The 14,580-nt window shown below is 38.0% G+C and overlaps 1 protein-coding gene across 2 annotated transcripts; it reads left to right on the forward strand.

Moving 5' to 3' along the window:
- Positions 1 to 10,184: 10,184 nt before the first annotated feature.
- On the forward strand, positions 10,185 to 12,793 carry LOC139032248 (olfactory receptor 2W3). 2 transcript variants are annotated; one of them, XM_070459046.1, is made up of 2 exons: positions 10,185 to 11,112; positions 12,777 to 12,793. In XM_070459046.1, exons 1-2 carry the CDS (start codon positions 10,185 to 10,187, stop codon positions 12,791 to 12,793), a joined length of 945 nt encoding a protein of 314 aa, XP_070315147.1. The 2 variants fall into 2 exon arrangements, with proteins under 2 accessions (XP_070315147.1, XP_070315142.1); XM_070459041.1 differs by lacking the exon at positions 12,777 to 12,793 and having other exon boundaries at positions 10,185 to 11,176.
- Positions 12,794 to 14,580: the final 1,787 nt, after the last annotated feature.

The following is a 14,580-nucleotide window of genomic DNA, read 5'->3' on the forward strand; positions in this document are numbered from 1 at the left end:
GCAATAGGGAAATTTCATCAAACTGTGTCTCCAGATGACTTGACATTTTCTAATGATGGGGCCTTGTATTAAACAAAGATTTCATATTCGATACATTTATGTTTGATCACGAGCAAACTATTTCTCTGTCTCTTTTAGAAACAGAAGTAATAATAATGCACCTTACATCCCTCTTGTTGATAATTTACATACCATGCACGCCCTGCTGCTGCTGCTGCTAAGTCACTCCAGTCGTGTCCGACTCTGTGTGACCCCATAGACGGAAGCCCACCAGGCTCCCCCGTCCCTGGGATTCTCCAGGCAGGAACACTGGAGTGGGTTGCCATTTATTTCCTTCTCCAATGCAGGAAAGTGAAAAGTGAAAGTGAAGTCACTCAGCTGTGTCCAACTCTTAGCGACCCCATGGACTGCAGCCTACCAGGCTCCTCCGTCCATGGGATTTTCCAGGCAAGAGTACTGGAGTGGGGTGCCATTGCCTTCTCCGATGCATGCCCTAGACCTTTTCCATTCATGATCTAAGTAGAAAGCTGGGTCTCAGTTCATGCTTTCCCATCATCAGGGCTTAAATGGGGCCTGGAAACTTACTGTAACTCCTGAGTGTTCATGTCACTCCAGGGCCAGCATCTATGACAGGAGTTTGTGACAGAGAACAAGCACTCAGGACAGTAGAGCCCCTTTCCCAAAGGGATCAAGAAGAAGAGGGTCACTGGTCTAAGATCATGTCACCCCTGGGGGCTCCATCCATTCAACAGGACAAGGAAGCCGCATGACCTCAGGCCTGCTACCCTCTACAAGGGGTGAAAAGGGAATCCCAAGAATGCCTCCGCCTCAGGAAGCTAACATCCTAGTGTCTACTGTCTCCTTTTAACCCTATTATCTCATTGTGCATCCTCTTATGATTTATGTCAGTTACTAAGCCAATTTAAATCATTCTTCATCCCTTGCATTCCACATTTCACAAAGCTTCATGCATCTACTATTATAACCCCTTTTTTTTGCCTTCCCAATTCCATACACATGCACACACTCAAACACAAATGCACAGAGGCTTTTCCAGTGGATGGCAACTCCTTTTTTTTTTCAGTTACTTAGGCCAACAATCTGGTTAACTCCTTTCTTGATTTTACTTTCTCATACTAGTCTATCAGTAAACTCTGTTGGCTCTATCATCAGATGTATCTAGAATTCAGCCAGCTCTAACCACTCTGCTGTTGTAACCATGGTCTGAACATCCATTCTCTCCATCTGAGTTATTAGTTTCCTAATAGCAATCCTGGCTGTACTTTGGCCCCATGTTCCTTTTCAATGCAGCAGCCAGGCTGATCCTTTTAGCACCAAGATTGTAGTACCATTGCAATTACCTTCTATTCAGCTTAGAGTTAAAGCCAAAATCTTTACAACAAACCCTCAGATCCTAGAAGATATGAGCACAGTTTCTCCTCTGATTCCAACTTCCTCCCCTTATTTCCCTTTTTATTCTTCTCCATCTATCCCGGCATCCTGGCTGGGTTTACACCAGACCAGGCACCTGCTACCATCAGGCCTTTCTCCCAACTGTGCCTTCCACCTGCAATTTTCTTTTCCCTGATGTTTAATTCATTTTCTTTCTTTCCTTAGTTCATGTTAGTGTTAGTCGCTCAGTCATGTCCAACTCTTTGTGACCCCATGGACTGAAACCTGCCAGACTCTTCTGACCATGGAATTCTCTAGGCAAGAATACTGGAGTGAGTGGCCATTTCTTTCTCCAGGAAAAAGAAGGGATAGAACCTGACCCAGGGATAGAACCCATATCTTCTGCATTGCAGGCATGTTCTTTACTGCCTGAATCACAGGGGCATGCTCAAATCTTGCTTTTTAGTGAGAACCGTACAACCTGACCTATCCCAGAGCTCACCCGGAGTTCACCCTCCAACTTCCCTTTTTGGGCACAATGAAGGCACTTTTCTTCAATATACTTCTTATTGGCTTCTAATATATTATATTGTCTTATTTATTAAATTTTTATTTATTTATTTGCTTTTGCCTTTTCTGGATAGAATGTAAGCATCCTGAGGAGAGGGATCACTGTCTATTGATAATGCTATGTCTGACATATCTCAAACAACTCACTGGTCTGTATGTCGTTACAACTCAATGCACATTTGTTGAATAAGTAAATGATTAACTTTTGTTAGGCAGAATTAAGTGATAGGTCTGAAAATATTTTGTGAAATATAACATAGTGGTATTATTATTACTACTAATTTATAACTAAAGAAGCACTGATCAATAAAGCTTAATGTCAAGTGTTAAAAGAGTAAACCAATTTTTAAGTGTAGAAGAAATTTGAATAATTTGTAGAGATACTGGTTCCAGTGACATAATGAATTGCTATGCCCAGGTTCCATTGAGCCACCTGTAGCTTTGATTTCCTATGACAATACAGTGACAACTTTAACTCATTCATTACCTTGTATGCATTCCATATGCAAATTCTCATACTCACTAAGAATGTGGGGAGCATTATATAAGTTATATGGAATAAAAATTTTGTAGAAACCAACTTTTCCATGCTTTGTGAACTCTTTATTGTTTTAACTGCACTGTAGAGCCACCTCCTCTCCCTCCAGTGTTCTCCCCACTGTCACTTCCCTTCAACCATCTATCTCTCAGTTATCTGCCAGACATTTTTTAGCCTAAATAATTATAAAAAGTGACTAAAATCATAAGGAGTGATTACAAAGTCAATCTCAAACATTAGGTTCTAGCTTTTCTGAAGCTATAACTCTCCAGAGCTATGTTTATACCTTATCAAAAGACTAGATAATTCATTCAAATAACTAATTTGATCATTTTCCCCATGTCCCAATCCTGTGACTGATTTGTCTTGTGAATTAACTAGTTAGGCTAACTATTCTAGCATGTTGAGAAGGCGCTGAATGAAGAGAACTAGGAGGAGGATGATGTGTGGGGCTGATTGGGAATAGGAAGTGGAAAAGCTTCATCCTCAGGCAGAGGGAACTGAGCTAATTTACAGTGGTGATATAGAGGCTTATTGTCCCAAAGGGCAGATAAATTGGGAACACTGGGATTTATTAAATCTGTCTGCTCTCCAAGAACTGACTCCTCAATGTATATTTTGTGTGTGCTTCTGGGGTCTTCTGTAAATTTACCTTTTTTATTATAAGAGGGAAGAATGGAAGTGCTCTGTATCTATATAAAATACATATTCTACAGACCTATAAGTCCCACACATTTTCTTATATTGGATATTTTACTCTTTACTCTGTGGCTCTGTAGCTATGTCTACTCAAAAGATCCCAGATTATTATTTTGCTAAATCCCCTAACCAATTGATTCAAACTAGCTTGGTTTTCTCTAATACTGTCTGACTGTTTTCAGGGACTTAATTGCTGTTCATTTATTGACTTTTTATTATTTATATTTTGAAAACAATTTACCCTTGGGGTGTCACATCACTTAAATAAGAGCATTAAAAACACAGTCATATATACACAGTTTAATAAATCAAGAGTTCATGATACTTGCTCAATTTTACCCTAGTTACTTTTTGAAACTAAAGTATAAATCCACTATGCTGACATCTTCCTTTCAAATCCTAAGTAAGTAAATAAAATTAGTTGCCCTACTGGTTCCTTAAATTAATAATAAATTTCTAAATTAGCCATTGCACCTATCCAATTTTTCAGCAGTCTAGGTCAATGAGTCTTTTCTTTTTCATGAAACAAATTCTTAGTAAAAAAAAAAAGAACAAAATACTTTTACTCTATTATCAGTAGGACTAAGGGAAAAAAAAATTATTCTTTCCAAGTAGGATGGGACTGATTATACCTTGGCTAATTTTTAGATACATAATAATTCTCAGGAACAGAGAAAGGAAGTAAATATCCCATCAATATTTATATTTATGGAACAAAAATCAAGTCTCCAATTTTACTTACATGAAGTAATAAATCCTTTTCATATCAAGGAACAAATTTTCATAGTCCTTATTTTCTGTCTGGACCCTATGGGAGATTATAGAGTTTGATGTGATGTATACCTACATCACACCTCAGTGTATGTACTAATGACCCCTATGGGTTTAGAAATTTCCCTAGAGGTTGGGGCTGTTGAGAAACCCAGACCACTGGTCCCTCTCTAGTCTTTCTCAGGAGAACTACATCTTACTGTCATTGCCATAAACTCCTCTGCACAAATATCCTGGTCCACTTCACTTATTGAGGAATGGGCCAGCCCAAGAGAAGTGCCTTTATTTCCTCCCACATCTGGAATTGCACTTGGCTGGAGCACCTGTGTGCACACAGGAGTGAATAAGACAACCCACAATCCTCCTATAATAAGATCTACACATTTTGACTTCCAACTTTTAATGATACCTGGTAGCCTGCGAGTAAAAATGGTGAGTAGATTTCTGGATTTAGGAATTGTGACATTATAATTTGTAAGTTTTATATGTTTGGTCATTCAGATGACCAAACATGCATTCCTGACTTACAGCTCCCTAAACCTTGGAATTTCCTAAGTGTTGAGAATGACGAATATGTCTTTTGTTATGTTTGTGAGGTGGTTTTGGAAAGCACTTTAAGGATGGGGATAGTTATGGTTGGAATTTTCAGCCCCACCTCTTGACCTCTGGGGAGAGGAGAAGGGCTAGAGGTTGAATCAATATCCAGTGGTCAATGTTGTGATCAATCAATGATATTTCATGAAGCCTCCACGAAAGCCAAAAAGGACAGGGTTGGGAGAACTTCCTGGTCGGTGAACATGTGGAGATGCAGGGAGAGTGCCCTTCCATCATGCCTTGCCCTCTACATCTCTTTCACCTGGCTGTTTCTGAGTTATATCCTTTTCAAACTATACTAATGATCTAGTAAGTAAAATGCTTTTCTGTGTTCTGTGAGTCATTCTAACAAATTTATCTAGCCTGAGGAAGGTGTCACGGGAACCTCTGATCTAGAGCCATTTGCTCAGAAGCACAGGTAAGAACCTGGACTTGTGGCTGGTATCTGAAGTCCAAGGAGGGGATTGATGGAATCTTCAATCTATAGCCAGTAGGTCAGAAGCACAGGTAATAGTTTGGGCTTGCAACTGGCTTCTGAATGGTTAGGCAGTGGGAGAAGTCTTATAAGACTGAACATTTAACCTGTGAAATCAGATACTTTTTCTGGGTAATATCAGAATTGAGCTGAATTCTCAGACACTCTACTGGTGTCCAGGGTTTGTTGGTGTGGGGATCCCCCTATCTACCACTTTGGAAACTAGGTCTCAGAACATCCAACAAAGGAGTTCTACTCATCAGTCTGCAACCCTTTGTTGGTTTGTTAAATAAATTTAAAAAAAAGTGAAATGTATCAAAGAAATAGAAGAATGGAAAATGAGAAACATCCTCCTTGCTCTTGGAAAATGTATGGATTATGACTGACATTGTTGTTCAGTCGCTCAGTCATATCAAACTCCTTGCGACTCCATGCCAAGACACAAATCTACAGACAAATAAATATATAAAGCTCTTATTTTTTAGTCATAAGAAAGCAATAAATTTACCAAAGCAAAATAATTTTTAAATAATAATATATAAAAGTACTGAGGGACAAAATATGAATAAATACAGCATAAAAGTTCATTTTTTGCATTAGGGCTGGAGTTTGTTATCTGTCAAGCAAACATTAGAAAGTAAGATCTAAGGTGTGTTTCATTAAAAAAGAATAGCATTGAAGAAGATATTATAGCCTCATGGGAGGAGGTGGAGAAATGCCAGCTCTTGACTGGGAAGATATAGGCCTGCTGTCTACTCTGAAATCATCAGTCCCATTTTCTTTCATATGCCAGTATAGCTACCCTTTGTGTGAGTCTGAGATTATTGAATCTGCAAGGTTAGACGTGCTTTGGAAATAAACTATAATTGTAATTGTATGACTTCCTGCTCTCTAGGAGCTGAAAAAATATGTTTTCTTTTTTTTTGCTTTGTTTGAGTCTGTGCATTTCTGAGGTAGAATGGTGCATTTGGGGACCACAGTGTTCACATGCTGACCAGCACCTACAAGGAAGATAGATTTTACCTCTAGGTACAGTGTCAGCACACACTCTCCTAAATGCTCAATTTGAACACATGTTTTAAAAATCAGTAGTCTTCATGTGGGTGATCTGTTCTGCTATCTCCAACTTCATGCAAAATTATATCTGAAAAACAGTGAGTTGTCAATAATTGGATTCATTTCCTGACCTTTCTGTGAGTCATCAGCCATGTGGGTAGGGAGAGCTTTGATCTCTCCAGTTTAGCACTTGTTACTGCCTTTCATTTTTTTTTTCTTTTTTTTTAACCATTGAACAATAAAGAGGAAGTGTTTCTTCAAGATAGGGAAGACTTGAACTACCACATTAAGCAATGAATTGTTTATTCTTTGATCTCCCAAGCTGTGCCCATGTATATAAAATGAAAGATAACTGGGTTTTTGCCCAGTCTCTCCCCTCCCCAAGACAGTGGTGACAAATCCACATGACATACAATAAAATTCATTGTGTGCAAAACACAAGTGCACAACTGCATTAAATATGAAGATATTCATAGTGGCTGTAAAAGGTACTTACGAAGTACAAACCACTGGTGGAGAGATGAGAAGGTAGGGGAGGCTGTTAATACTGAACCAGTATGCTAAGAAGGACCTCAAACAGAGAAAGGAAAACATTATATTCCTTCCAAAGTTTGAATATAAGGGGAGGAAATATTAGTTCCTTCCCAGAGCTTCTTAGAAAGTGAAGGTACCCTGGATCCCATCTGAGAGGTGGGTTTCTTCCATGTAGAAAGCTGTGTGATAGCAACAAGGCCTGTGGACACTGTCTCAGGTCCCAAGTGTTTAAGACAAGTGTTCCACTTGAACAGGAGAAAAGGGGCAGCTTCTCGATTGAAAACTAGCAAGAACATTCTCTTTCAGTTGTCTCTAATTTTCCTGTGAAGAAGCCATTCTTACTTCTACATCAAAGTTGTAAAAGCAATTCAAGAGATCGGATCTCCAGTTCTCTTGAAAACCGAACTCTTGCTTGTCACTGCATTTGGCTCATCTCATGCTCAATTTTCTCTTATATCCCAGGATTTACAATTTTAAGAGTATGAAATTGTGCATCAGTTTGTTTCAAAACACTGGTGGTATTATGTAGACTGAAAATTTCTTTCAGTCTTTTTTTCTTCCTAACTTCCTTTCTTCCTACTTTTCTTCCTTTTTCAGTTTGATAAATACATACATACATATATATATATATATATATATATATATATATATATAAAGGAGGATGAGGCAATGATTTCTGTAAAGAAGGAATAACAAAGTTAAAAAGATACATTAACTGATTTTAAAAAAGACAGAATCATTTCTAGGGACATTTTCTAGGTGTGTAATCCTATACGCACACATGTATAAATATTCTTTTTTAATTTTATAACAACTCATGATTACTATTTCCTATTTTATAAACAAAAGATGTGTAAACATTAAAGTCTCCCTTAAACTCCATCTCATGTTCTAGAAGTGAGTCTTTTTGATAATTCAATGTACATATTTCTAGATATTGGTTCTATTTTGATATGAATATTTATATATAGATTTAGTGACCAACACCATGGGACCAGACCACATATAAACTCACTATACATTACATTTTGCCTTTTCCTTGTTTAAAAGTAGTAAGATTTTTGAAAAAAAAAGCCAAGTGAAGCCACATACATATATTATTTTTATTTAGTAGTTATTTGTTTCAAGTTCACAAGGTTGTTATTTATTAAATCATTTCAATAACTGAATATATACATTATTTCTAAGTATTATCTGTCTCAATCAATACTATAATGAAGACTTGTAGAAATTGCATTACATGTTGTGTGTTAATAAATGCAGGACAGATTCCAATATGCAGAATTAGTGAGTCAAAAAAACCTCACATGTGATTTAAAATTTTATAAGGTATAATTGTTTTTGTTAAAATAACATGAAGAATGTCAGCATATATGTTATTTATAATTAATGATCTCTTCTAATATTCTGCCAAAGACAATATTCCAATTTAAATTCCTATCAGGAGTTAATGGGCTCATTTCCCCACACTTTCCCCAAATCTGTTTATACCACACCTATAAATACTTACATATCTAAGAAGCAAATACATTTATATTTATACTTTATATACTCAATCATCAGTGAGAACAATTCTGATGTTTTATCACATTATTGTAAATAATTGTTTTTTTGTAAAATGTTCAAATTATTATCTACATTTACTTTGTTAAATATTTTCTTATTAAGGTAGCTTTCAGTTTTCATGTTGAAATTCTATAATATTGACATTATTGTTTAGACTTTGTTAGTTGTCTTTTTGTAGTATGTTGCTGCTAAGTTGCTTCAGTCGTGTTTGACTCTATGTGACCCCATGGATGGCAGCCCACCAGACTCCTCTGTGGGAGTCTATAGTATTTTGTAGTATAGATTTTTAAAAAATATGGAATCAAATATATATTTTGCTTCATACTTTCAAAAATTGCAATTTATCTAGTAAGATCTACCTAAATCCAAGATGATCAGGAAATATAAAAAAGAGAAAGAGAGATGTATTAAGCAATGGTTGACTTTCTTATAGTGACTGTATTTTTAACACTTTAAATATTTGATTTGTAACTAGTTTTGGTGAAAGAAGTAATTTAGGGATAGATCCATACTCCCCAACCCCAAATGCCTTTTCAATGATCATGTTTTTTATATTGCTGTCATTTTCTTTTTCTTTTTTTTGGTTTTTATTATATATTTATTTAGTTGGCTGCATCAGGTTTTAGTTGCAACTTGCAGGATATTTCTCAGCAGCCCATGGCTTCTCTCTAGTTGTGGTATGTGCGCTTAGCTGCCCACAGCATGCGAGATCTTAGCTCCCCAACCAGGGATGGAACCCACGTCCTCTGCATTGCAAAGTGGACTCTTAACCACTGGACCGCCAAGGAAATTCTGATCATGTTTTAATTATTATATTTTCAGTGTATGTTTGTATATATATAAAGGATAGTTTCTCCTCATTAGATTTTTTTTTTCTTCAGAATTTTCCTGCCTAGTCTCATTTTTTTTGTATGTCATATGAGCTTTATATAGCATGCATATAAACTTTCATAATGATTTACCAGCTTTTTCATATTAATAAAAGAACATATGTGTAAGTAGTTTGAGTATGACCATATTAGATGGGAAAACTATGTAAAGGTAAATGATCTTTCAAATAGCTTGTAATTGTATCTTGTTGGCTAAGAGATTGTAACAGAGGAGATTGGAATTGTAACTCAAATTGCTTGCAATCTACTTCTCTGTATCTGTCTGTAAGACTTGCTTTTGTGTCCTCAAACATTCTTTGCTTTGAATGTGATGGGTTCTTGGAATTTCAATTTGATAGAAGTTCTGAACATATATGTAAACAATTGCATTAAAGTTCCATTATCCATTACAAAATGTTATATTTTTTCCTCAAGCAGTATATAGTATTTTGGAAGAAAAAAATTATTCCTTCTATGCAAGACCTATCTGAGAGAGAGAGAGAGAAAGACATTACACGCACAGGGATGGAAACATAGAGACAAAGACAGAGATGGCAGGAAAGAGACACAGAGAGATTAATTTTATGTGCATATTGTTTAGTAATATTTTATTGTCTTATACATGATCTATACAGATACTTTAAAATTACTTCAAGAATAATGATGAAATGAGTGAAATGTGTCTTTGGGATAAAGAATAGATACATATTCTGCATAAAATGAATATGTCTTTGGGCTTTTGAGGTTAGAGCAGGAGCTTAAGAACTTATGTCTCAAGAAGAATCAATATTTGGGCCATGGCAGGATTTATCTTTCCTGACTTTGGGATTAGAGGCACTACCATCAGTGAAAGATAAAGACTCTAAGCCTCATTTTCTGTGTTCAAAAATTTGTTCTGCCCCTTCTATAATATGATAATTTACTTAACACACATCTGTCTCAGTTTCCTTTCCTGTAGGTCAAAGATATTAAGAGTGCCAACTTCATACCATTCTAGTTGGAGTTAAAAAAAGTAAATATGTGTAAAAAACATAGAAGAATGCCTGGCTTATAGTAAACATTGCATTTTATTGGCTGTTTGCATTATCAGTATCAATATTCCTCTTCAGGTGCAGTAGAGATGGATGGAACCAATGAAAGCACCCAGGGAAATTTCATCCTTTTGGGGTTTTCTGATCGGCCCCATCTGGAGAGAATCCTCTTTGTGGTTATCTTGATCGCATATCTCCTGACCCTTGTGGGCAACACCACCATCATCCTGGTGTCTCGGCTGGACCCTCACCTCCACACTCCCATGTACTTCTTCCTCACCCATCTCTCTTTCCTGGACCTTAGTTTCACCACCAGCTCCATCCCTCAGCTTCTGTACAACCTGAGTGGATGTGACAAGACCATCAGCTACACAGGCTGTGCCATCCAGCTCTTCCTATTCCTGGGTCTGGGTGGTGTGGAATGTCTGCTCCTGGCAGTCATGGCGTATGACCGGTTTGTTGCAGTCTGTAAGCCCCTGCATTACATGGTGATCATGAATCCCCGGCTTTGCCTAGGCTTGGTGTTGATAGCCTGGGGCTGTGGTGTGGCCAACTCCTTGGCCATGTCCCCAGTCACCCTACGCTTACCCCGCTGTGGGCGTCACAGTGTGGACCACTTCCTGTGTGAGATGCCTGCCCTGATACGAATGGCCTGTGTGAATACAGCTGCCGTTGAGGGCACTGTCTTTGTACTGGCAGTGGGCATTGTGCTCTCACCCCTTGTGTTTATCCTGGTCTCCTACGGTTACATCGTGAGGGCTGTGTTACAAATTCAGTCAGCGTCAGGCAGGCAAAAGGCCTTCAACACCTGTGGCTCCCATCTCACAGTGGTCTCACTTTTCTACGGAAACATCATTTACATGTACATGCAACCTGGAAACAGCTCCTCCCAGGATCAAGGCAAGTTCCTCACCCTCTTCTACAACATTGTCACCCCACTCCTAAATCCCCTGATCTACACCCTCAGAAACAAAGAGGTGAAGGGGGCATTGAGGAGGTTGTTGCTGCATGACAGAGATAAGGAAGGAGTAAGAGTGAAAGGCCCAGACAGGCACCTCTAGCCTGGCTATGAACTCCATTGGGCAACATTGATGGAATCTGGAATTGTTGGATCAGATCTGGGTCTTACCTTTGTTTCCCAACTTATATACCTTTCCCTGGACTTCTTTACAACTGGCTTAGTTCCATCAAAACTGTATATATTTTGCTGAGTGGACTGGAAAACACATATCACCCAAAAACCTCTAGGTGATCTGTAAAGCAGGTATGAAGACACAGTGATATAGATAGTTATAAGGATGAGTTTCTCCAACTTTGTACCAGAGTGCCAAGAAGGAAACTTTTCTTAAAAAGAATTTTGTCTTTGTTGTTGTTTGTTTTTAATGCACTAATGCAATGATGGGTGTTTTAGTGAGAATGATCATAGATTGATCACTTCTCTTAGTCAACAGTCATCGACATGGGAATTCAGCATAGGGATGCTTGCATTTTTCAAATTCCTATCCAAAGCCTTTCACTGAATCATATATGTTGTCTACAATTTGTCTCCAAACTTTGACATTTTCCCCAAAGTTTGTTGTAAGAACTCTGGATAAATCAAGAAGTTAACCTATAACAATAATATGTGTGTCATTTAAATCTTAAGGCATCACTATTTCTCAGGTATGTTTTTATTTTGTTAGGGAGAAGGACCTGATGTTTATTAAGTTCCTGTTATAAGTCAGGTGCTCTTAAGTCATCTAAACTTCTATGCATCTGTGGAGATCATATAACTTGTATTACCCTTATTTTGCCCATATGGTACTTGAGGCTTTGAGGTTAAATCATTTACTCAAGTAGAACTGAACCAAAACATTTCTCCATGTTCTGTGTGACTTTTAATCCCTGATGATTCTATTGCTACACAAATTTGTAAAGAGTAAAAATGTAAGCATTTAATAAGTAAAGCAAGCAGCAAGACTTATTTTGCTTCTTTGCATGCTACAGTCCCAGATGTAGGAGAGGAAAAAGTTTTCCTGGAGCCTTTTTTAGTCCCTGTCTGGATCTGAAATTAAACATACAAAGATAGGTTAATGGGAGAAAATCACACACATTTATTTAATATATGTTTTTCATGGCATAGGCTACTTCATGAGGAAATGAAGATCCCCAAAATTGTGTTTTTTTTTTATTCCACATTTGATGAAAAGTGGACATTGGTGAAGAAATTTGATAGGCAATGGGGGTTGAGCTATTGGTAAGAAATTGGGGAAAACTTAGAGAGGCCTGTATATTTAGATGCCCCTCAATATTTCTCCATCTTTGAATAAGAATGCTCCTTTCCTCAAGGAATAGGAAATAAGAAGGATAACCTCATTGGAGGGTTTTATGAACCATTTAAGATGAAGGTCAGAAAGTCCTTCCTGTACCTGCCTTTTCACAAATGTCTTCAACTCAAATATGCAATACACAAAAATGCCATATTTTGTGCCAATATGTACTGAACCCCATTAAGGGTTTCTTCCAGTTAATGTGCAAATGAATTACCCGGGAATTTTATAACATTTAGATTTTGATTTACTAGCCTAGTACGATCCTGAAATTCTGCATTTCTGCAAATGCCCTCACTCCCTTGCTGCTGGCCCTCAGATAACACTTTAATAGGATATTAATCACCTGCTAATTTTTTTAGCAGGATGCACACACTGGAAAAATCTGAGCTAAAACTCACAGATCAAGGGGAAATAAAATGGGGAAGAAATAAAGAGAAGAGGCTGACCGAGTGCTGCCATCATGTCTGTTCTCAGTCCCCTCAGCTTCATGGCCTCTCCTCCACAGTGGGCCTTGTATCCCCACCCTCCCTTTATAACTCTTCACTCTCTCACCTTATCTCCAAGGACATAGCCCCATTGGGGTCATTTAAGTATATATGAGCCAGGGACTACTAGAAGGGAGATGTCTGTGCTTCAAGGGGATCAGTTTGAACATTCCAAAATGCTTTTTTAAATAAGTAATGATTTGGGCTTCTAGGGTGGCTTAGTCAGTAAAGAATCCGCCTGCAATGCAGAAGGCCTGGGTTTGATATTTGGGTTGGGAAGATTCCCTGGAGGAGGGCATGGCAACCCACTTAGCCTGGCGGACTGCAGTCCATGGGTTTGCAAAGAGTGAAACACGACTGAGCAACTCAGCACAGCACAGCACAGTGACATGGTTGGGCTGATGAAATAAGAGAATGAGGAATCTCTACACTGTTCTCCACAGTGGCTGTACTAGTTTGCATTCCCACCAACAGTGTAGGAGGGTTCCCTTTTCTCCACACCCTCTCCAGCATTTATTGCTTGTAGACTTTTGGATAGCAGTCATTCTGACTGGCGTGTAGTATTACCTCATTGTGGTTTTGATTTGCATTTCTCTGATAATGAGTGATGTTGAGCATCTTTTCATGTGTTTGTTAGCCATCTACCCAGCAATCCCACTGCTGGGCATCCACACAGAGGAAACCAGATCTGAAAGAGACATGTGTACCCCAGTGTTCATCACAGCACTGTTTATAATAGCCAGGACATGGAAGCAACCTAGATGCTCATCAGCAGATGAATGGATAAGAAAGCTATGGTACATATACACAATGGAATATTACTCAGCCATTAAAAAGAATACATTTGAATCAGTTTTAATGAGGTGGATGAAACTGGAGCCCATTATACAGAGTGAAGTAAGCCAGAAAGATAAATACCAATACAGTATACTAACACATGTATATGGAATTTAAAAAGATGGTAATGATAACCTTATATGCAGGACAGAAAAAGAGACACAGACATATAGAACAGACTTTTGGACTCTGTGGGAGAAGGCAAGGGTGGGATGATCTGAGAGAATAGCATTGAAACATGTATATTATCAAGTGTGAAACAGATCGCCAGCCCAGTTGGATGCATGAGATAAGTGCTCAGGGCTGGTGCACTGGGAAGACCCAGAGGGAAAGGATGGGGAGGGAGGTGGGAGTGGGGGTCAGGATGGGGAACACATGTAAATCCATAGCTGATTATTGTCAATGTATGGAAAAAAACACTACAATATTGTAAAGTACTTAGCCTCCAACTAATAAAAATAAATGAAAAAAAAAAAGAAATAAGAGAATGAGAGCTACTTGTATGGTAGTTAGAGTCTCTCCTTAGAGTTATAAAATTCCACAATGCTTCCTTGATACAGAACTAATGGGGGGAAATTTAAGCAACAACCAATTCTCGTACATGATCAGCCCTAAAATATTGCTCATAGGGCTTCTCCAAACTCATTCTCTTTTTGGAAATAACTTGCTGGACATTTTAAGTGAGCTTGAAGAGCAGCCTCTTGAGAACACTATTGCCAGTGTTCCTAACTTTGGAAAATACCCTAAAGATAGCAAAGAATGTTCACAGAACTCTAAGGAATGAAAATAGTCCAGTGTTCACTGTGGTGATTTTTATTATGCTTCTTAAGTTAAGGGACAAATTTAAACTG

This window comes from Odocoileus virginianus, chromosome 3 (genome assembly GCF_023699985.2).
Source record: "Odocoileus virginianus isolate 20LAN1187 ecotype Illinois chromosome 3, Ovbor_1.2, whole genome shotgun sequence".
Lineage (NCBI taxonomy): Eukaryota > Metazoa > Chordata > Mammalia > Artiodactyla > Cervidae > Odocoileus > Odocoileus virginianus.

Coding starts and splice junctions, on each gene's coding strand:
- LOC139032248 (XM_070459041.1), top strand. CDS start 10,185: ATGGATGGAACCAATGAAAGCACCCAGGGAAATTTCATCCTTTTGGGG.